This window comes from Nanorana parkeri, unplaced genomic scaffold (assembly GCF_000935625.1).
Source record: "Nanorana parkeri isolate BGI_ZX_2015 unplaced genomic scaffold, ASM93562v1 scaffold587, whole genome shotgun sequence".
NCBI classification, from domain to species: Eukaryota; Metazoa; Chordata; class Amphibia; order Anura; family Dicroglossidae; genus Nanorana; species Nanorana parkeri.
This window is the reverse complement of record NW_017306855.1, coordinates 49804-73884: the sequence shown is the minus strand read 5'-3', so window position 1 is coordinate 73884 and position 24081 is coordinate 49804. Positions and strand designations below refer to the sequence as shown.

The window sequence follows — 24081 nt, the reverse complement described above, 5'->3', positions numbered from 1 at the left end:
CAGCACTCCCTGGTAACATGCAGCACTCCCTGGTAACACGCAGCACTCCCTGGTAACACGCAGAACTCCCTGGTAACACACATCTCTCCCTGGTAACATGCAGCTCTCACTGGTAACATGCATCACTCCCTGGTAACATGCATCTCTCCCTGGTAACACACACCTCTCCCTGGTAACATGCAGCACTCCCTGGTAACATGCATCTCTCCCTGGTAACACACATCTCTCCCTGGTAACATGCAGCTCTCACTGGTAACATGCATCACTCCCTGGTAACATGCAGCTCTCCCTGGTAACATGCAGCTCTCCCTGGTAACACGCAGCTCTCCCTGGTAACATGCAGAACTTCCTGGTAACACACATCTCTCCCTGGTAACATGCAGCACTTCCTGGTAACATGCAGAACTCCCTGGTAACATGCGGCTCTCCCTGGTAACATGCAGGTCTCCCTGGTAACACACATCTCTCCCTGGTAACATGCAGCACTCCCTGGTAACATGCATCTCTCCCTGGTAACAGACAGCTCTCCCTGGTAACATGCATCTCTCACTGGTAACACACATCTCTCCCTGGTAACATTCCAGTGTTTCTGCTAACAGTGTAGCTCCATCTAGTTACAAAGCTCTCTAGCAGCTTTTCCTAGTAAATACAGCACTATCAACCAGGGATGCTGATAGGTGGGCACAGGCAGTACTCCTGCACCGGGTCCCAAGGTCAGAAGGGGGAGGGGGGGTCCAGGCATGGCAGAAGCTGCCTGTGGGTGATCCCAGTACAGTGTCCACAGCTTGGTTTGGGGACTCTTGCCTGCCAGGGCTGAGGCTCAAACCAGCTTCCCCTTCCTTAGCTGCCAGATGGGATGACAGAGCTCGTAGTGCAGAGCTTTTGCTCAGGTTGGGTGGCTGGTTATGGTGTCGGGAGCAGAGCGCACAAATCTACCACAGCTGTAGAAGGCACCTCTAGGGCAGTGCCAGCTATCTGTCTATTCTATCTGGTAACATCCATCTTTGTCTGATAACCCGAGAAAAAAGTGTACTATGGCAGAACTCTAGGGTAACATAGAAGCTCCGTCTTTCAATATGGCAGCACTCTCTGTTAATACACAACAACCTCTAGAATCCTGGCAGATCTACCTCAGAGCCATTTCCATGGCAGCATGGTCGCACCCATTACTAAAACATTTACCTTAAAAATTCTATAGAGAGCTAAATGAACAACGACGGAGAAAGCGAACAATGAGAACCTGAATACCATCTTAGAATAATAATCAAATTACTAAAATTTGGAAAATGCCTCATTGATGGTAGTAAAATGGTCACATTATAGTGTTGAGGGACGTCACAGGTGACCATTTGGTTGAAGTGTATATTGCAATGTGGCTGGTAAGGACACAAGCCCTCTCTAGATCAATCAACCATGATGAGTAATCTCCATATCAATTGAGCTCTTACACTATATAGATGCTTCAACAATGTGAATTTGGGATTGATACTCTAGTGAGTTGAAGGAAGCTCATTTCCTGCACTTTGCATTGTGATTTCATATAGAAACTAAGGTTGTCCACATACAACATATTATGAATATTCTAAAGAGGACACATGAGTAGTGATGGGCCGAACAGGCCTGAGTTCGGTTCGAATTCGAACTTTAGAACATCCAAAAACTTTAAACTTGAACTCAATGCAAGTCAATGGTGGTAGAACTTTCAAAAATGATTGTCCCCTTTAAAAGGGCTAATATGCAAGTTATTGGCCATAAAAAAGGCATGGGGGTCCGGGTACTGCACTAGAGGACAGGAATCAATGAAGAAAAAGAAAAAAAGTTTTTAAAGGAGCAGTGGTTTTAACATCACTTAAAGGGTAACAATAAAAATGAAAATTTTTTAAATATCATGCCTAGGGGGTCCCCCTAACCTGCCTGTAAAGTGGCAAATCTGTACGATGTGTAGAACCTGCTGCAGCGAAACTGACATTTCTAAAGACATTTTTTTTTAAAAATGCTTAAAGCATGCAGTTCCCCCTCCCAAACCAATCAGTCCCTTTAGGTCTGGAGCATTCTTCCCATTGGCCACCAATGTAAGAAGCATTTTTCCCACTGACCACCAATGTAATGAACATTCTTCCCATTGACCACCAATGTAAGGAGCATTTTTCCCACTGACCACCAATGTAAGAAATATTGTTCACACTGACCACCAATGTAAGGAGCATTTTTTCCACCGACCACCAATGTAAGGGGGTCATTCTTTCCATTGGCCACCAATGTAAGGAAAGCATTCTTTCCACTGACCACCAAAGTAAGTAGCATTCTTTCCACTAACAATTAGTGTAACAGGCCCTTCCTTTCACTGAACATCAGTGTAAGGGATCATTCAGCCCCCCCTCTCCCCAGGGACCACCCTGGAGTGTGCAGGGTGGCCAATAATTAAAAACAAAGCTGGTCTTTCTCCCACTCTCCAAAGTAAGTCGGTCCTTCTCCATTGACCTTACATGTAAGGCGGTCCCTTTTCACTAAGCTCCAATGTAAGGGGGTCCTTCTCTAGGACCTCCAATGTAAGGGGGTCCCACTCTACTTACATCCAATGTAAAGGATACTTCTCTACTGACCTCCAATGTAAGGGGTCCCATTCTAGATACATCCAATGTAAGGGCGTCCTTCTCCACTGATCTTCAATGTAAGGGGTCCTTCGCTACTAACATCCAAAGTAAGGGGGTCCTTCTCCACTGACCTCGAATGTAAGGGAGCATTTCTCCACTGACCTCCAATATGAGGGAACACTAGTTTTCACTGTATGCATATCTTTTCTAGCTGCTAAATTTGCTAAATTTCAATATTATTGCTTAAAATAATCTTGTTATACAGAACAGTCCTGGGCGTAAAATACAACTTGAGTACCCTGAGCTGTAGATATAGCAAATATTGTCAGGGGTTCCCTTGGACCTGAAAGTTATTCCAATGGTAAAAAGCTACTTCATATTGTCACCAGGAATGCTTTCATACAGACTGAAAGGTCCACTTTAAAAAATGAAGGTACAGCTTTATTCCCAGTTAATCAAGTCCTCGTTTTTAACCGCACTTTAGAAAAGGATAGCAGGGTCCGACTTTCAGACATTTTCCTACACCAGTACCACGAGCCTCCCTGGAAATACATTTATTTTGCAGTGGTTGCTCCTTTATTGTGGCCTCCCTCTGATTTGATTTTCCCTGGCCCGGGGCTAAAAAACACTCAGCAGGAAAAATCATATTCATTATGCTTCTGATGCACATAACCCTTTCCCTGCTAGAGGGCACTGTACGATGACGGAGGCGGGCACGGGATGGAAAGGGTTAACGTGTCTCGCCAGCGACAGGAGAATTGGAGGGTGTAATTAGAGTCATTATCTGCTTCTGATGTTCGACTCATTTTGGCGAATAGGAACTGGCACCGATCCAGTTCCTGCCTTATTTTAATTCATCATCCATTTTGATGCCTCTTTCTTTTCCTCTTCACTCTGCGCTAGCCCTCTCTTCCCTCTCCCTCCCCTCGTGTGTGTCCATCTCTCCCTCTCCCGCCTACCGCCAATCATTTTCTCACCGGGGGAGCTTTGAAAATAGCAGCTTGCCTATTTAAAAAAAATAAAATGAAAATTTAATGCCAACAAAATGCCACACACATTTTCAGATGGAGCGTGAAAAAGAGGAAGGGGGGAGCGCTGTTTGCCCAGAGCAATGTGTGTACAATACACAATTCCCTCCTTGTGAACAGAAATGACTTTTGTCACTTTTCTGCTTTGTCACCTCGGGGCAGTGACAGGTAGAGGAAGTGACATAACCCAGGATTGTTATTTTGCGAAGACAAAAATTACTTTTCTAGGTGGGTATCTCGGGTCTACAAGTCTCTACGATAATTGTGTTCATTCGGCAGCCTGCAGTGTGTAGAGATCAGTTTTTCCATGCAATTTGTTAGTAGAGAATTTTTTTGAAGCTGAAATCATAGTTGTCATCATATTAAAGCAAAGGTGCATTATTTATGTATTTATTACAGGTATGTGTGTATCTATATCTATATATGTATATAGATATATATCTATATACATGCATACATAGATATATATCTATCTATCTATCTATCTATCTATCTATCTATCTATCTATCTAGATAGCTATAGATACACACACTGTGTGGCCAGATTATTATTATATAGATATATATAGATATATATATATATACACACACACACACACACACACACACACACACACACACAGTCTGGCCAAAAAAAAAGCCAAACACTCTAATATTTGGCTGGACTTCGTTAGCTTTGATTACGGCATGCATTTGGCATTTGCCATGGCATTGTTTCAATGTGTAATGTCACAACATTTATTTCCATCCCATGTTGCATTCATTTTTCACCAAGATCTTGTAGTGATGGGAGAGTCGGGCCACTGAGTAATGTCTTCTCCAGCAGATCCCAAAGATTCTCAATGGGGTTAAGGTCTGGACTCTGTGGTGGCCGATGCAATCACAATTTGAGCCTGATGAATCCTTGCATTGTCATCTTGGAAAATGCCGTGCCACTGGGGAAGGAAAAACCTATTGATGGAAATACCTGGTCATTCAGTATAATCAGGGAGGCAGCTGACTTCATTTTTGGGCACATAACTTTGCTGAACCTAGACCTGACCAACTGAAGCAACCGCAGATCATAACACTGCCCAAAATCCAGGTGGTAACTTTTTTTCGTGCCAGGCAGTAGATGGATAAATAGATAGATAGATCCTTTACACAGCACTTTACATATCGTACATTCACATCAGTCCCTGCCATCAAGGCGCTTAGAGTCTAAGGTCCCTATCTAATACACATACAAGGGCCAATTTAGACAGGAGCCAAATAACCTACCAGCATTTCTATGGAGTGTGGGAGGAAACTGGGCTACCAGGACGAAACCCACGCAAGCACAGGGAGAACATATATTATGGTGGAGGTTATTTTCAGTACCCAATTAATACAGCAAAATGGGTAATTCAGTGTACTGAGAAGGGTTAGAGTTTTTCTGCAGTAAAACCAAACACAAACATTTAAGATATTGGAGCTTACCAGTCTTTAAATTTGGTGAAGATATACCAATATATAATGTCCAATAAAGCAATGGGTCCATGAGTGACAACACAGACCAACCAACGTGTTTCAGGGGTTCAAAGACCTCCCCCTTCTTTAGGGCTATACGAACAGATGTATACACATAGATATTCTGAAATTAGTTGATTAGAGTAAGGGTATAAGAAATGATGTAAATAAATATTTAAAGTCATCAGGATACAACAGTCACGGAGGAGAAGAATGGAGGAGAAACCATCCAGATAATAAAGATAATCCAGACATAAAGAATGTGTAATATTTGGAAATGTATAAAACTAAAATAAACATGGATGAAAGTCCATGAATATTGGAGACTATACTTAGATTTGGTGGCTGAATTAGAGCTCTTTTTTCAGGCTTTTTCCTTTATTTTCATCTAGTAATCCTGCCAGTAACACACCACAGGTCAGGTGCAAGACTTTCCCCAATCAGGGCCCAGTACTATGTAAGAGCTATGATTGGGCAAAGTCATGATGACTTTGACTAATGACTTTGCACAATCATGGCCCACCTGTTACAACTCTAAACAGTTGGGCGGAGCTAGCTGTCACTGCTAGCTCCATCCAATAGTTTATATGTTGCCGGCATCTGTCAAAATGCCATAATGCATCAGGCGTTCGTCGTAAGCGGACGCCCAATGCATTAAAATTAATTTTTCTATTCATTTTTTATTGTTTTATTTCGTTGAATCGTTGTGGACAACGCTGGACGTCATGATTGATGCTAAATTGCTGCGGTGGATCCAGATTTTTTTTTTTTAAATAAAGGATTTTTTCAAAAGCCTGGCCTCTTTTCTACAGTTTTATTTAACCCTTTAGTGAATGGGTAGGGGTACAAGTAACCCTTACAAGTTCAGAAGGCGGGGGGGTGCACCTGGGTGGTCCCTTTCTTTAAGCGGTACCCTGATGTGAATAAGCCCCTTGCCCACACCCCCACAACCAACGCCCCAGGGCTTGTGGGGAAGAGCCCCTTGTCCCCATCGGCACGGGGACAAGGTGGTTTTCCAGGGGCGACCCTGGAAATGCACCCTCCCAGTGCCAAGGACATGTGGCCTGGTATTGCAGGGGGGAGCTCGTTCCCCCCCCCCCCCTTTTCTGCCCTGCCAGACCTGTGCTTGGATCAAGGGTTTGGTATTTGGTTTTGGAGAAAAAAAGACGTGGGGTTCCGCCTTAAAATTACTACCAGACCTTAAGGGCCGGGTTTGACTTTAAGTGGGAACCCCACACACTTTTTTTTTTTTACATGGAGTCACTCCTAAAATTCCTACCAGACCTTAAGGTTCTGGTATGATTTTTGGGGGGAACCTAATTTTTTTTTTTTTTTTAATGGGGTCCATCCTAACATTCCTACCAGACCTAAAGGGTCTGGTATTGTTTGGGAGGGGGAAATCACACGCTTTTTTTTTCTTTTTCATGTTATTTTTGCTACGGCAGGTTCTATACAGGCAGTCCCCGGGTTACGAACAAGATAGGTAGGTAGATTTGTTCTTAAGTTGAATACACAAATCAAAAGCGCCAAATAGGAACATCAACCGAGCCCCACTTCAGCCAAGGGAAATGTAACACTACACGTTCTGACGAAGGGGGCGTGACCCCGGAAACGCGTTAACAAAAGGCATTCTGTGCTGGCACACAGGCTGACTGTGCAGCTTCTCACTGATGTCCTCCATGCTTTTGTTGAAAGCTCTTATTTGATCCACTATTGTGAGTATGCTTTTACTCTGTTTTGCTGCCTTTAATTATTAAAAACAATTTGTTCTTAAGTTGAATTTGTATGCAAGTTGGAACAGGTACATTTTTTAAGTTTAACTCCAGCAAAAAAAATGTTTTTGTTTTGGATAGCATGGATAGCATAGGGAAATGTTACCCCCCCCCTGTAAAGTTTGTTTTACTGTGTGTGCCCCTGTTCAGAAGATTTCACCTCACTTTCTGTCCCTGTGACAATTGGATTTTGAAAATTTTGGGTTGTTGTGGAAACAAGGATTGGCGATAAAGCTTCAGTGCAGACACATTTTTCCTTTGATAACTCTTACAGGAGTGGATTTCCCTTCCTAGGGGTAGATTTCCTCTCACTTCCTGTTGTCTCGGACAGGAATTAAATCTTTCTGATGAGGATACCTACAGCAGTAAAAACCTCACAGTGACCCGGCAGAAGAGGCGGTAATAGCCCCCGTTTGTAAGTAGGGGTCGTATGTAAGTCGGATGTTTGTAACTCGTGGACTGCCTGTACATTATACAGATCCGCCACTTTACAGGCAGTTTTAGGGGACCCCCATAGCCTTGCATCGAGTTCAAACTTTTTCCATGTTCGAAAGATTGAATTCAAACCGAACACGGGAGTGTTCGGCCCATCACTAGTTGCAAAGCTATGCAGCCTTTAATGCAAAAAAATGTAATCAATGCATATTTTTTTTCTTTCATCAATGTGGGAGCATTCATTAAAGAAACACTATGAGCAAAATCTTTTGCAAGGGTCAACTGCTTGTTTTTGTGTAGGGACTAACCTCCCTAACTTCTCGGCTGCAGTGTTCTAAGGATCCTTGAGTCATCATGTTCTATACACATTGTATAGGTTGTGAGGCCACCGATGACATATCATCACTCTAGTGTAGGTGAAAAGAGGCGGGAGGGAGCGCTGTCACAGCCACCCAGATCTGAGGATCGGGTGAGTATAACTTTGTTATTTTTAGACCCTATAGAAAAAGGAGCAGTAAACCCTTGCAGTGGTGGGGTAGCTTTACATTTTTGCAGAAGGAGGACTATACCTTTAGCATGAGGCTTCCACCTTTCATCTAGGCAGTGCAATAGGACACAGTCCATGCCAGTGCTTTTTTTGTGTGGAGATCCGGGAACCCCTTTTACTTAAATGCCTGTAATATGGGATAGATATTCCCAAACACACCCACCGTAGGCTCCCTTATTGCTCTGCTATGGTTTGCTTTTACTGGTCGTCTTTTTTAAAATTTACGTTTCAAAGAAAGCAAATGAAAGAGGCCATTTTGTATCTGAAAACTGAAAACCGTTGTCTAGGTATAGGCATAGCAATGCATGTCTTCCCTGTTGCAGACAGCTCTACACATTCACATGACAGGAACTGCGCTGCGCTCTAGACTGTTTGATGCTGGGATCCTCTTATCTGACAGGCCTCTGGGATTTACACATATCACAGGCGCACTGGGTATTGTTGAGGTGTTATCTCCTGCTGCACAGAGACACTCCGCTGTGGAACAGAACCACCGCTGGAAGAGGGGGAGTCCTGGGCACAGCGGGATGAGCTGCATGGACAGCAGTCGCTATTGCTAGCACCGAACACAAACACGAATGACATAGAGGAAGCAACATAAAATAGACAAGATTGAATTCTATAATTTGCTTTAACATACAACATACTGTACATAAGAGTCAACAAATAGCTACCACCTCTTCACTTGCCCCTCCCTTTAGATTGTAAGCTCTTATATGCAGGACCCTCCTATCCATCTTGTCTTGATTTGTATTATAACTGTAATGTCCTCCTTATATTGTAAACTGTCGGCGCTATAAAAATCCTGTATAATAATAATAACATCTAACATACATAGAGCCAACAAAATAACCAACCATTCACATTATCCTAAAAAAAGAACAAAATCATACAGTGTATCCCTTCCACACTGCTACAGACACACAAGCACAATACATTTCCCATTCACAGTTTTTTTCAATTTGCGTTAAGGCTGAACTACAGGCACAAACATTTTCATTTAAATATATTCCTCAAAAGCCACAAAGGATATAAATGCACTTTGTGTGCACCATATGTCTCCGCAAACACAGTTATTTGTTTGTAAAATTAGCAGTGACATCATCACTGTGCTGTACATTGCCTGTACAGAGAGCAGAGCTGCGGGAGGAGCCCAGCAGGCCCCACCCACTACAGGCTGCCTGCAGAGAACTATCGGAGGGGGCGCAGCAGTGACTGGTCTTTATTACAGGAGGGGGGCAGAGATCAGACCAGTCACCCTGCACAAGGAGAGAGACCAGTTGTGAGAAGCTCCAAGTTCCACTCTAGATTACTGCACAGATCTGGAAGAAATACACAAAACACACTAAGATTGAAGGAAGAATGCACATGGATCTTGTATTCCGACAATATCATTATTCTGAGCTCAGCATTAACATGCATTGTGCTAAGGAAGCCGATTAACCTTGAAAGGGCTGCCAAATCACCACAGTTGACAAGAGGCATAATAGACAGACAGACAGACAGACAGACACGCTGGTAACCCCACATACAAATAATTTTGTAATTTCAGATCGATTCAGATTTTATTTCTTTAAATTTTCGGATTTGGTATCCGTCCAAATTTTCATTTCGTGAAGATCCACAACAGGAAGTCACATGACCGTTCCTGTAATGCAACCAAGAGCCAAAAAAAATCAAATCGGATTGGCCAGAGAACAGTCACATGTCCAACATAGTTCCGTTTCAAACGAAATTCGGACAGATCCATTCAGAACATTCGGATTTGTTCGCATTTGGACGTGTTCGAATTCAGAAATTTGGATGAATCTGAATGTCCAAACTGAACAAAATTCGTATGAATGCCCATTCAGGAACACAGCTAAATGTACATGTCTAGAGAAGATAGAGTTAATAACCTCAGACCTCAGAGTTTACTAACCACGCAGCCTTTCCAGTACCGACTACCCCGAATAAGCCTTTCTCTCTCTTCAACCCCCCTCGCTCTCTCTGCTCCACTTTCTTTACAAATTTTCAAAGCTACAATTTTCCCTATAATGGAGCAATTTTCTATACTTATGCACAATCAGAGTGCGAGGGGGAGAGGAGGGAGGGAAAACACCATTATTAGAGAGAGCAGACGTGAGGGCAAAGCCAGGCACTGGTGAGGACATACATACACAGCAGTACTGTGAAGGTAAAGACAATTGTGCTGATTTGCTGAAAAGCAGAACAAAGGAATCAGGAGGAAAATAAAGTGGAAGAGTTGTCCATATAAACCAATCAGACTCTGACTTTCATTCATCTGTTTTCTGATTAGTAGACATGGACAACATTCCACGTTTGCTTCAATTTTTATAATCCAACCATTGTGACTAGATTGTGTATTCCTTGCCTTGATGGTACCTGCAAGTGAATGAAAAATTTAAAATAAAGATTCTGCCATAAGTAAATACAGTGGCAGTTACGGAGCTGGCATTGCCACTTTTCATAATGGAATTCACTTCTGAGCGACACCTCGTTGGTTCGGGAAACCAGGGAGCAATTCCAGGAGGAGGCAAGTTGAGTCTTTGTGATTCTGTTTTGTGTGATATACAACTATCAGTGAGAAAGGGGAAATTACAGGGCAGAAGACAGAACAGGATGGTGCAGGGGAAAGCAGAGGATAGGGTAGAGGAAAGAACAGGACGGAGCAGTGGAAAGGACAAGGCAGAGGACAGAACAGAGTCAGGAAAAAGAACAGAAAAGAAAAAGAGACATTTCTGAGAGTATTCTTTAGAAATGTGGAAGGTCTACACAAAACAACAGTCAAATCTCAGATTTTATTCTTGTTTAGCGTTTGAGAAACAGAGACAAACCACGAAAGGAAAAGGAAAGGAAAAGGAAACAGAACATTTATAAAGAAAAGAGAGAGGGAGGAAGAAAGGAGCTTCTTGTAACACTATAGTGACCAAACTTATTAGCTTGTGGGATGCTGATCAGTGATTGGTCTGCGGAGCGTCACTCTCTCCGCGCCCCAGGTTATGAAATAGGCCCGCTGATATATGCTTGCTGCTATTTTTGACTGCCTGGCATAAACTGTGCTGACTTTCAGAAAGATCGCCCTCTAGTGTAAGTTACTATATTTACACCCCATACTTCCACTAGAACAGAGTTAAGGATGCTGCAGACATTTTCTCAAAACCCCAACTGACATTTAAAAATACAGCAACTAGTTACATTTATATCCACAGGAATATGCATGGATGTATTGTATAAAATATATATAAATAATCTTCTATTGGGGATAATCTTTGAATAAGCAGAAGACAAAAAGAAAGCGCCTTTCCTCAGAGCTATCTTGAAGATTACAGTCAATAGGCTAAATCTCAGCTGTCTGTGACACACCGAGCTATTTTTGGGGAGGGCAGAGTTATTTTGGATAGGCTCAGAAATGGACCAATCTGGGTTGCCTGGCAACGAGAGGCCTGCGCTGTACTGATAACACACAGGCATCATTTCCATGGCTGAATGGCTTTGGAAGCGGAAGCTAATCAAGGCTGTGAGCCCACAAGATACAATCCCAGCAACATTACGAAAAAAAGAATAAAAAAAACCTCCGGCCATATTATACGACGGGAGTTTTGAGGGAGTGGAAAACGCTGACGGGAGAGGGGACAAAATGTCTGACAGCGGCAGGCTTTCAAAATGGATGTCTGCAAGATGAGGACCTGTGCTGAATGATGATAGCAGGATAGTCATAAATCCTGTGTAGCACAAATAACGCAGAACACATAAGGAGGAATTCATAAAAACTGGAGCAGATAGAATGTGGAGCAGTTGCCCATGGCAACCTATCAGCTTCTCTCTTACACTTTAATAATGAAACAAAGAAGCTGGTTGGTTGTCATGGACATCTGCTCCAGTTTTAATGAATTCCCTCATCATTCCATCACTCTGCTTATAGACCCAGGCCCAATTCACTAAAATATAGTGAGTGGAATTTATCTAAACGGGTGCAGACAGAATCTGGAGCAGTTAAATTAGCCACAGTACAAGAATATTTCAGGCCCACATTCTGTGTGGTGCGGAAACATGCATTGCTATAGCGAGCTAAACCGCTTGTCATTTTGCAGGACTTGCCCCAATGTCATTCATTGTTAATGGCACCCCAATGCACCTTGCTGCACCATGCGCTTTCACGTGTGTAAAAACACAGGACAACCCATGACAGCAAAGCACCATGGCGGCACAGGCCCTACATGTGTCAGAGGATCTGCGGATCATAGCAGGACAATGCTGGAATGGCTTAACATGTTAGTATGTTGTGGATAACCCCGGGGACACACAAAAGTAGGGTTGCACAGATACCAAGTACAGTACTCAGTACAAGTACGAGTACCGATACTTTTGAGAACTAGACTAGAGAAAAATTAAAAGTTAGGCGGCAGCTGTCATTTGTAAGGAGCACACGGAGCTCCTGAGATTTGTACATCTCCGTTTTAATGTATGATTTTGTTTTTATAAATATAAATAAAGGGATGCACAGATACCAGTTTTGCAAGTACGAGTACTGGTACTTGCCGAGTACTTACAAGTGCTGATACATTTTTGTTTATTGTCATGTGACTGTTTTTCTAAAACAATACAGACTAATGATTTCAGGACAGTGGTGGAGCACCAGAGCCAGGTCCCAGCTGCAACCCTGGTAGTTCTCATGAAAATGCCAAGTATCGGCACTGGTACCCGAAAAGTATCTGTGCATCCCTACACAAAAGGTAAGGGAGGCTCTGAAAAAGAAAAAAAAAGGAGCACATTGGTTCACCCTCCATCTGCGCTTTTCTTTCTTTTAAAGATCCCCTCTTATCTGAAGTTCCTCTTTAGGAAATAAGCAGCAATAATCAGGGAGTAAACCACAGACAGGAGTGAAGGGGTTAATACGTGCACCTGGTAACCCGGCTCACTCCTCCATCCCCTTTAATAAACCCCATTAAATACTTTTGTCTCCCTAAAAGGGCTCATAATTACAGCCGCCATTAACGTCTTTCTGAGAGCTCAGTACATCTGCCGGTTTTAATCCGCTGTAGACCGACTCATCTGACTACAGACCTTTCCGAAGAGAAATGTTGGGGCTGCCATTGCTGACCTGATGATGCTGATCACCTGGCTGCCATAGTAATGCTCTGGTTTCTGTGTTTTTTGAGTACCTGACCTGAAACAAGTTTCTAGATAAGGAAAGCCAGAGACCTCTATTGGCATACTTGAACGGCAGTATTCTTTTACATTAACCTTTCCAGTAGGGCTACCCTCACACGTCAAGGGATAACTGCTCGTTTTGGTCTAGGGATGAAAATAAAAAAAATATGTTTCCGTTTGGCTGCTGGACATGTCCCAGCAGCCTCTTCTCCACTGGGCTCCAGCCGTCTAAGGACCCATGACGTCACTTGAATCCACAATAAAAAGCTGACAACACCTCAAAGTGTCATATCATATCACATATCAAAGTGTCCCTGGCAGCACATCCATCATTTTAACACCAATTCTCCCATAAGATTGTGTGTGCATTGAATGTATTTATAAGGGATGTTATTTACCTGTATAAGCCTCCCTTGTGAAGACATCTAAAAGTCTGCAGACCGCTGCTGGATGCAGTCATCTTGGATGTGATGTCAGAAGCCCCAGCAAACACTAAGTGACACTCTATAGCAAGGGTAGCCAAACTTCGGCCCTCCAGCTGTGGTGCAACTACAAATCCCATAAGGTTTTGCAAGAGTGACAGCCACGGGCATGACTTCAAGAGGCAGATGCATGATGGGATTTGTACTTTCACTACAGGTGGAGGGCCGAAGTTTGGCCCTAGCATGTGTGGAGGGGCTGATAATTGTGCTGTTGATCTCAGCTGGGAAGTCAGGGGAGGGACAAGAGGGAGGAGGAAATATTATGAAGTCATTCCTCATCGAGTTTGAGGAAGTGGCGAGATATCCACCCTGATATGTCAGTTAGTAGACTAGGGATGTGTGATGAGACTGAGGAGGTGAGTTGAGGAGTAGAGAGATAGATCTGAGTGTTGTTGGCATAGAGATGGTATTTCAAGCTATTGGAGGCCATCAGTTGACCCAGGGAGGGTGTGTAGATGAAGTATAGAAGGGGTCCGAGGACAGGGACGTAGGGGACTCTTACTGAGACAGGGGGAGAAGAGGAGGAAGTTGTAGGTGACACTGAAGGTGCGCTGAGATAGATCTGACTGTTGTTGGCATAGAGATGGTATTGGAAGCTATTGGAGGCTATCAGTAGACCCAGGGAGGGTGTGTACATAAGAGTATAGAAGGGGTCCGAGGACAGGGACCTGGGGGACGCTTACTGAGGGAGGGAGAGAAGAGGAGGAGGTAGAGTTGTAGGTGACACTGAAGGTAAGCTAAGATAGATAGGAGGAGAACCAGGAAAGAGTAAAGTCTTCAAGGCCAAGGGAGTGGAGTTTTTTGTGGAGGAGTCAGATAACATTCGTTTTCGGCCTCATTGTACATTTGTTCAGTGTTAATCAGTTCTGCAGGATGAATGGCTCTGCAAATTTCTTATAAATACATCCTTATGAGATCCCAGACATGGATTACTCAGGTTGCAGTCTCTACAGGTTCACATTAAAGGAGAACTATGAGGTAAGTGCTTTTCACTCACCTCATAGTTCTAGCCGACCTGTGACAATGAGACTGTCACAGGTCGGCTCAGTAGATCGGGAGGTGAGCGAACACATACCGGCGTTCGCTCACTTCTCGATCCTGTCACAGCTCTCTGCCGTGACAGGGGAGGGACAGGATTCCCCCCTCCCCGCTCCGATCCTCCAGCGCTGACTGGCGGAACGGACGGGGGAGGGGGCGGGTACAGCTGGTTCTGCCTCTAGATTGACAGCTGGGCGGATCCAGACATAAGTTGTCGGGATCCGTTTCAGCTGCGGCGTCTCAGTATACCGCGAGCTAAAGCTTGCGGTATACTGAGCTTAGGGTGACGGGAGGACGCTAGTTTGTGTCCTCCTGTTACCCTAAGAAGAACTATGGGGAAAATCCCTAACCCCATAGTTCTCCTTTAAGCTAGATATTGGAGGATGACCAGTCATACTAACATGATCTGCCTAAAGACTTAAAAGTAGGCCGATACAAAGTCAAAATTCAGCTACTTACACAGCTTGTATTAAAAAAAGACAATTACTAATGTATTAATGAATACAGAGCTGTATAAAATTGTGGCTTTTATAGCTGCCCCGGGTTCAGCTTTAAAGGTTTGGCTGGAAGACATAAAGGAGTAGTTAGTCCTGTGTTAGCTGCAAGTGGCACTTATGGCTACGGTGGGTGTGTGAGTGGGCAATCACCAAACAGTCTGACTGGTGATTATGCAAAACTGCATTCAAATTGTATGCTCACTCTCCCTTTTCATATCCATAGTTGTAAATGTCTTGGATAAGACTTCCCTGCCATAAAGCTGGCCATACACTAAAGCATGGATGTGATAGATGGCTGATTGACCACAGTCTCAATTTGGCCTTCAATTTTTTGTCATAGTGGTGCCACCAAGGACAACCACGGCTTGAATTGGAGCAATGTATGGCCAGCTAAAGTCCCATCTCTGTTTATGTATCTGGGAGTGTTGTGTGTTCATGTCCACCATTGTGTGCTTTAGCTCCTCCTAGCATTCTCCAAAATATAAAATTCAAGCTCCAAGAAGAGTAGGATTTCCCCCTCATAATGACCACAGCAGGTTTGCACCAGTGCTAATTTCCTCAACTAAAATGTGTGGTTTCTTTTTCGTAATTTGCATGTTTTTTAGTGATGAAAACTAAACGAAAACTGGGTAATCGAGGAGTTAATGCAGGGATGTTCAAACTGCGGCCCTCCAGCTGTGGTGGAACTACAAATCCCATGAGGCATTGCAAGATTCTCACAGCCACGACTCCCGGAGAGAGAGATGCTTCATGGGATTTGTAGTTTCACCACAGCTGGAGGGCCGGAGTTTGGACATCCCTGAGTTAATGGAACGAAAACAAACCAAGTTGTAGGAGTGACTATTGCATTTGGACTTTCGGTTCCCTGAGCTCTTCCTCTTCCTGTAGTAGTGAGACGTGCACAACTGAATACCCTCCTGATCTACCCAGCGGGACACCAGCTAGCAAACACTTGCTGCACAGACTGTACAGACATGTCAACATCAGGGAGAAAGAGAAGAGCAGATGTACGGATGCATTTTACATTTCATGCTAATGAGAACAAGACCATTTGTAAACCATGTGGAGCGACAATCGTAAGTCATAACAGGTTAACAGAGGTTTACTTCAGAAATATATAATGACTTTGGAAATTCTAGAGACTTGCTTAAATAATGCATTACACTTTAAATACATCCATTAGATTTAGACCAGTAAAATCTACCGGAGATTTAGACCACTAAAATTAGACCTAAACTAAAACTATTTCAGATGGCTAAAATATGACTCAAAACTAAAAATAGCATTTTAGTCAAAAGGCTAAAACTAAGAATAAATTGAAATTTGCCTTCAAAATTAACACTGGTTTGCACACCCAGGGACTAGAGATCTCACTAACAGAGTCCTCAGAATATATACAGTATGAAGCAGCCAGGTGGTTAAACATTCCACCATCTATCAAATAGTGAAATATTGTTTTTTTTCATGGGGCTGGTCCTTTAACAGAAAAAACATTCCTTCTTTTATGTTACAGTGCCACCATTGCTGCCCTCCCTCTCATGTTAGATTACCGGGCTGTCATAGTGATGCTCTGGCTGTAGTGCTTTGTGAGTCGCTAACTTAGAACAAGTATGCAGCAAATGAAGTCAGAATGTCAGAACTCCTGATTGGCATACTTGTCCCAGGTCAATGTCTTAGAAAACTACAAACCATCAACAAGTCAGGAGATCAGCAATGGAAACGTCCATACATCTCAAGATCAGTTCCCTTGAACTAGGAAAGATCACCAAAACGTTATATTTCCAGCAACTTCACTGTTTTTAATGAACGTATTTAAATACGAAGGTAACAAAAATAGATTTAAAAAATAATTACAAGAGGCTAGCACTGTGTCAACACATACAATCAGCACATACGTCTGTAAAGTCCATTAGGAGGAGAGTGTATAAAATCCTGGGAGCATGCAGCACAAAGGGACATGGCGCCCTCTGGTGGCTGATGGGCGCAACCTCTTATATTGTTTGTAAGCACGTTCACATTTTACAGCCGGAAACAAATACCAGGTCCTTGAATTTGGCACTATGGAAGGTAACACAAGATAGTTCCTCTGATAACTTTGCGAGTGACCCAAGGCCTGATAATTTATTGTGGATAGTGAACCACGTACATTGCTGTTGAGGCGAAAGTGTCCAGTCCGTGTTCAAATATCTTGGCTGAATCCCTTTACATTGCACTCCAGGCTTGTTCCTGGACATGCTGAGCTGGAACGTATCCAGTATTCTGTACATACAACGCCGTTCAGTAGTCCTGTCCTATAGAATAGGCGTAGAAGGAGGGCTGGGTTTGATCACCCATTCCCCATTGGGGTTAGCATTGTATAAGTCCAGCATGTAGGTGTCGTGATCCAAGCAGTGTTCACCTGTAAGCAGACATCAGAAAGACACTTGTAAAGACTTTTCACCTTCTGATCAATATTAATCATGCAGGGTGAAGAATGCATACTTACAGATGTTCCCTCCTACTTCATACAGCTCCACATTTGGAAACTCAAAGGAACCATTACTGGAAGACAAAATGTGATTGGTTAAGCAGAGCAGTAATGAGCTACACATCTATAACACAATTACAGGATATTAAAACATAGGATAGGTCAATGGTAATCCTTTTTGTTAGAATGGAAGGATCACAATACTTTTATAAAACCTTGAAAAACACAAAACTCCCCTCGTAGTGGGGCTGCCCCCGCACTGCAAGGGTTAAATGCTCGTTTAGGTCTAGGGTATCTGGAAAAAGGATCTTTACTTACCTGTTTCCCCGCTCCCTTCAGGCTACAAGACTATCAACCTGTAGACTCTTCCCCACTATGTTCCAGTGGTCAGAAGGTCAATGGCCGCCATCACGTTCAATGCAGGGCCCATAGCCCTGCACTTTATATGAGGACTCCAAAGCACAGTCCACCATCTGTACTGTCGGAGAGACTAGACAGCACCGACTTCCAGGGGAGCTGGGATCAGGCAACTGCTCCCCCTCCCCCCCTCCCATACCCTAAAGAAGCATTTAAGCCATGCAGTGTGGGAGAAGCCCCACTGCAAGGGGAGATTTGTGGTTTGACCAGGGATAGGCTTTAACCATAACAGCCAAGTTATGGTTAAAGCCAGCAAGCAGTCCAGCAAAAGCGACGGACACCAGGCGTTGGGAGAAAATGCAACACTGCCAGGGGTGTTTACAATTTTATATGATTAAACTTTATTCGGAAAAAGAAACTGCAACTTGAGCACCCCTGACCATATTTTAGGTTCTTCCAAATCCTGCCACTTTCAAAGCAACTTTTCCTTTTATCTCCTCTTTATGCTGTAATGATGTATATGAACTGTGATATATACCATTTAATCAAGCTGACAGTTCGGATCATCTGCCAGCTACGCTGGGCAAAGTGCTCCTGAAACTTCTTCAAGACATCCGCGGCACGCGTGCCTTCATCCAGCTGAACGGCCAGTGAGTCTTTTACAAATACTGAAGCTTGAATCTTCACTTGCTTACATGGCTGGAGAGGGAATGAAAAGATGTAATTAAGAGGTGTATGTAGACCGGAAATGCATTGCTTTAGTGAAACGCTTCTCAAAATGTGTAGCACAAGTTTTCACTCTGAGTGTTAAATGGCAGCAGTTGGAATCTAGAAACAGGGCTAAAGGAACTCATAAGAGAAGAGTAGATATTCATGGTTAAATCAACAGGCTTCGTCTAATTCCTGGTAGCGGTCACTAGAATACGCAGAACGTGCTTACTCTGCTAGGCACTGCAGGGAGCATGACATGTTTACCTCTATGGACTCTAGTATCTCTTTTTAAAGTAGATCTAAAGCCAAGACCTTTTTTCTGGAGAGAATAATGAAATAGTTAAAAACATTTCGGGAAGGCAGATACTGATTACAAGTAGTAAGAACTGAGACGAACTGAGTCGAGACTTATGAAAGCAGTAGTGACAGCTCATATATGTCAGTGTTCATACAAGAGAGAGAGAAGGAGAGAGAGAGGAGAGAGAGAGAGAGAGAGAAGGAGAGAAGGAGAGAGAGAAGGAGAGAAGGAGAGAGAGAGAGAGAAGGAGAGAGAGAGAAGGAGAGAGAGAGAGAGAAGGAGAGAGAGAGAGAGAAGGAGAGAGAGAGAAGGAGAGAGAGAGAGAGAAGGAGAGAGAGAAGGAGAGAGAGACAGAGAGAGAAGGAGAGAGAGAGAGAGAGATGAGAGGGGGGAGAGAGAGAGAGGGGGGAGGGAGAGAGGGGAGAGAGAGAGGGGAGAGGGGAGAGAGAGAGAAGGGAGAGGGAGCGAGATCAAGAGATTCTTCAACAGAGCTCCCCTTAATTTAGTCCTGTGGGGTCCCCTATATGTCTGTGAATGTCATGCCACTCATCAAGGACATCCCGGGTCAGTGGCTAAGAAAGTATTGAAGCCAAAGGGTCAGCAAAATGGTAAACAACTAGCAATTTTAGAAGGCAATGGAGCTGTAGGTGGCCCAGTCAGCACCACTCGGGTCAACAAACTTAAATCACAGGAGCCAAGTAGAAAATTGTTTGCTGGTCAGTGACTTCATCCAATTAGACCAGCAACTGTGGCAGTCTGAATACAATACCTGGCAGTGGAGATTCCTCCATCAATGGATGGAGGAATCTATTTCATTTCTGTCGTTCAGCTTACGGGTTTATTTAAAAAAAACGCTTTATACGATTCATTAAACATGCCTTCCCTTTTTCTGTGTGCTGGACATACCTCTGTCTGACTTTTCTCATGCTTTTCCTTGTCGGTGTGGATTTTTCGAAGGAAGTTGAGCAGCCGGCTATCATTGAACCTCTTACTGCTGTTTTCATTCAGTTTACGGACCTGGGACAGCAAGAAGGTTGGGACCTGGAAGTAACCAGAGAAATATACAGTATAGAAACACACAGAGAACAATTACAAACTAATATCCACTCTATATCATTTCTGTAAAATATTAGTAAACTTTTGGATTCACGCCATCTAGAAAGTTGGCATTTTGTCATGGAGAACTACAGATTAAGGCCTCTTTCCCATGGGCTGATCAGGCGGGGATCTATGCATGGTTCCCCCTTGATCGGAGCGGTACAGATAGGATGTCATGCTGTGACATCCGTGTCCTTCCAGTTTTTCCCCTCCATCTTGCGATGGAGATAAAAACTGAACTGACCGGACCCCATGCCGTTCTATGGGGAATCGGATGTAAAACGGACATGTGTCTGACAATCAGATCTGTTGAAACAGAACACTGTTCTGTTTTTCTGGACCTGGCCGGAGCTAGGGGTAACTGGTTGTAAATTAGCGCCCGCCCGTTTAGTTCCAGCTGCCCAGATGGACCCGATCGGACCGCCCATGTAAAAGGGGCCTAACTGTGTTGATGGAATATAGGGATGCACCAATACCCGTTTTTCGGTATAGAGTACAAGTACCGATATTTATATTTTGGTACTAGTCGATACAGAACTCCGATACTTGCGCTAGCATGGAGCTGGCTTCCCGGGCAATCAGGAAGCCAGGCCGCATGTCATTACCCGCCTTCTTGATTGCCTGGCAAGCCGGCTAAATGCTTCTCAGCCAAAAAGCATCAAGCTGGCTGTTTGGCCGGCTCCATGTTGATTGGCTGGGAAGCCGGCTTCCCAGTCAATCAGCATCGAGCCGGTTTCCCGGCCAATCAGGAAGCGGGTAATTTTCAATGCAATCATTAAAATGAAGCACTGTCATTGTTTAACAGGAAGCCGGGTCATGCCGTCTCCATGCTGTTTGGCCGGGATCAATGCCGATTGGCCGGAAAGCCGGCTTCCCAGTCAATCAGCATGGAGCCGGCTTTCCGGCCAATCAGGAAGCCGGGAGGCAGGTCATTTTCAATGCAATCATTAAAATTAAGCATGGTCATTGTTTAACATAAGAACCTGTTTCTATAATGTAACTTCTTTAGTTGTGACACCTCATCTTTATTATTCTATCAGTCTTATAGTTGGTTTTCATGTCAGAAAGCTGCAGCTTTGCCCGAAGTACTCACCGTCCATAGAAGATCCTGATAATGCACCATAGCCATGACCAAACCAGCCACTCCCTCTGCTAATTGCTTCTCACCACCTTCTGGCCCTTTGCAATTGCTCCCTCGATACAAGAAGAGATTAGGTGCCATTATGGTGGCAATGTTCCACAAGGACATGAGATTGCTCTTCTCCAGAGTTGCCACTTTGCTGAGAAACTCCAGCAAGGCCTGCAGTCAACATAATTACAAAGTCAATGTTGTAGTGAGAGACACACACAAGAAAAAAGGAAGCTAATTCTGTATATATGTATTGTTATACAGAATGGAACTAAATACAACAATCAGTAATTAACTAGAGCATAATGCATACAAAATGGGAAAATATCTGCTGATTTAAACTAACTACAGACAGTTAGGTCAACAGTAAAAATGTAATGCTTCTGGAGAACCATTAAAGTAGACCGTTAAATAATTCTGACAAACACAGGCAGGAGAAACAGAGTCATGGGGGGTTGTCAGGAGCACTGCATGGTACTGGCACATTACAGTAAGGAACTGAAGAACCATTACATTATTATGTAAGTTCCTTAATCACCAGCCAGCGAAAGTATTAGTCACTGGTGGACTTCTCTATTATTAATCCTTCCACAACAGCTTAAGAGAAAGAAAACAAGTACAGGCATGCTAGCAGTATAGGTGGGGAAAGTTATTCAGCATTTTTGGAAGTGGCCAGGTCAACTATTATAGAAACAATAGTTAATGGTCAAAAAATAGAGAAGGCAAATAGAGAGAAAAAAGTAAGGCAGAAAGAGAGGAAATGAAAAATTAGAATGGGGAGAGAGAGATGGAGAGAGGGTGGGGAGGGGAGAGAGGGTGGGGAGGGAAGGGGTTGGGAGAGGAGAGAGGGAGCAGAGAGAGAGAGGGAGGGGAAAGAGGGAGGGAGAGAGGAAGGGAAAGAGGGAGAGAGGAGGGGAAAGAGGGAGGGAGAGAGGAGAGGAAAGAGGGAGGGAGAGAGGAGGGGAAAGAGGAGGGGAAAGAGGGAGGGAGAGAGGAGGGTAAAGAGGGAGGGAAAGGAAGGGAAGAAGGAATGTAAAGAAAGTGTGGGGAGGACAAGAAAAGAAAGGTTGGAAAGAAGAAAGGAAAGGTAAGGTGAGGTGAGAGGAGGATGGAAAGGAGCGGACAGGAAAAGAAGGGTGGGAAAAGAAAGGTTGGAAAGAATAGAGGAGAGGAGAGAGGAAAGGGAAAGGAAGGGAAGAAGGAAAGTAAAAGGAAGGGTGGGTAGGAAAGGAAACGAAGGGTGGGAAAATAAAGGTTGTAAAGAATGGCGGAAAGGAAAGGAAATGGTTTGAGAAGGATAGAAGGGAACGAAAGAAGGAATGGTGTAATGATAATTGTAGTGATAAGTATATTAATTACATGGACACCAAAAACATTCCCTATTTTGAATTCATAAATATAAAAATGGTAAAGAACAATGAAACAAGGGAAGCCAACTCAACAGTAAAATACAGTAACCCTATTTCCCATCAACTTACTATAACACTGCACTAAAATCTGGAAAGGAATAGAAGCACAGGGTCTAGACCATGGAAAACTTACCTTTAAGGTGCAACGGTTTGCCTCTGGAAGGATCAGTATAAGCAGGTTGAGCGCTTGGAGCCTTTGTTTGAGGTTTGAAATTTCTATATGCCAAAAAAATTAAATAAATAATAGGTAGAACATTCAGTAACTTCAGGCAAATGGAGGACACAAACCATTGGTTTGATTGTGCCCTAGTCACTCATATTGAGTTCATAAAAAAATTACTTGTTGCTGGAGATTTGGAAATGTCAATAATCTATTCATACAGACTTGCATACAGTATATACTGGCCTGCTTTTAGCATGTTTTCTACCTACTAGTTGAGTAGGATGGTCAGCGCAGAGAACTTTTATTAATGATTAATGTACAGGTCCAATATTAGATTTTTTTTTCCTTAAACCACTGGTTCACTTTGCAATAAATACTGCAATAATGACCCCAATATGTGTTCTCTGAAAATACACTACACCTTCCCTTTAACAAAACCAGATGGACCTTCACTTGGGTTTCACTTTTGTCATTTTGGCATCTCCAAAATTTGTCAAGAAAAGTCCACATTGAATTCATGAAGAACTGAATATTTATTCCGACAAATGGTAATTTTTACTTGGTTCATATTCCACATAGTACTATAATAAAACAGATTGCTCACTCTGTACAGCAGTGAACGCCGGCAGATACTCTGCAGTGAGAAGGGGGGCAGGGAGCTCTCGGAGGAACAGCTTCAGGAGCCCTGCGACATCATGTGGATTAACTTCATCCCAAGAAAAGAGGCCGGCGTAGAAATTCCTCTCCAGGCGCTGCTGTAAGGACTGGAACAAAAGCAGCAGAATATTGTAAAAAGTGCAGCGATGATAACAAGCAGTACTTAAAATACAAAATGATCATAAGAGAGAATATAAGCATATTCTGATGCATAGAAATTATGGCAAAAGTTTTCTCCAACACAGTTATATATGGACGATTATTATCATCTTGATCAAAATTAAAAAAAGGTTCCTTAAGAATGTATTTCTTTGAGATATATATATATATATGTTTGTGTGTGTTAGAGACACCTCGGTTCACGAACGCAATTCGGTTCGCAAACAGGTAGTTTGGCAAAATTTTGCTTGCGTTCGCGAACTCCGCATCGGGTGACGAATACAACCGCAGCCATCTTCCCTGCTCTGACACTGGTCGTGGCTTCCTCTAGTCGAGATCGCTGTCTGATCACAGTTTGATTCGGTTCGCGACCAGAATCGTGGAACGAATTAAGTTCGTGAACCGAGGTACCACTGTATTGTGTTTCCACCTCCTACAAAAAGGCCGTTATGGAAAGTCCATCATGGGCGGGGTTACTATGGTCACTATGTTTGCCTGATGAAGAAACCGCTGTAGGTTCTGAAACATCCTAATTACATGTGATCCCATGTATATCGGACGTCAAATACGCTTTGATAGACTAGTGTGCGGTGACTAC

The 24081-nt window shown here is 43.4% G+C and overlaps 1 protein-coding gene across 1 annotated transcript in view; it reads right to left on the bottom strand.

The window, feature by feature from the left end:
* Positions 1 to 17200: 17200 nt before the first annotated feature.
* The window catches only part of ARHGAP40 (Rho GTPase activating protein 40), a 44584-nt gene continuing 37703 nt past the window's right edge, over positions 17201 to 24081 (bottom strand). The window contains exons 8-14 of the mRNA XM_018562604.1: positions 23272 to 23431; positions 22638 to 22720; positions 21060 to 21266; positions 19775 to 19909; positions 18398 to 18558; positions 17521 to 17576; positions 17201 to 17433 (exon numbers count right to left, since the gene is read on the bottom strand). Coding sequence (XP_018418106.1) covers positions 17327 to 17433; positions 17521 to 17576; positions 18398 to 18558; positions 19775 to 19909; positions 21060 to 21266; positions 22638 to 22720; positions 23272 to 23431 — 909 coding nt within the window. The 3' untranslated portion in view covers positions 17201 to 17326. The remainder of the gene's footprint in view (positions 17434 to 17520; positions 17577 to 18397; positions 18559 to 19774; positions 19910 to 21059; positions 21267 to 22637; positions 22721 to 23271; positions 23432 to 24081) is intronic.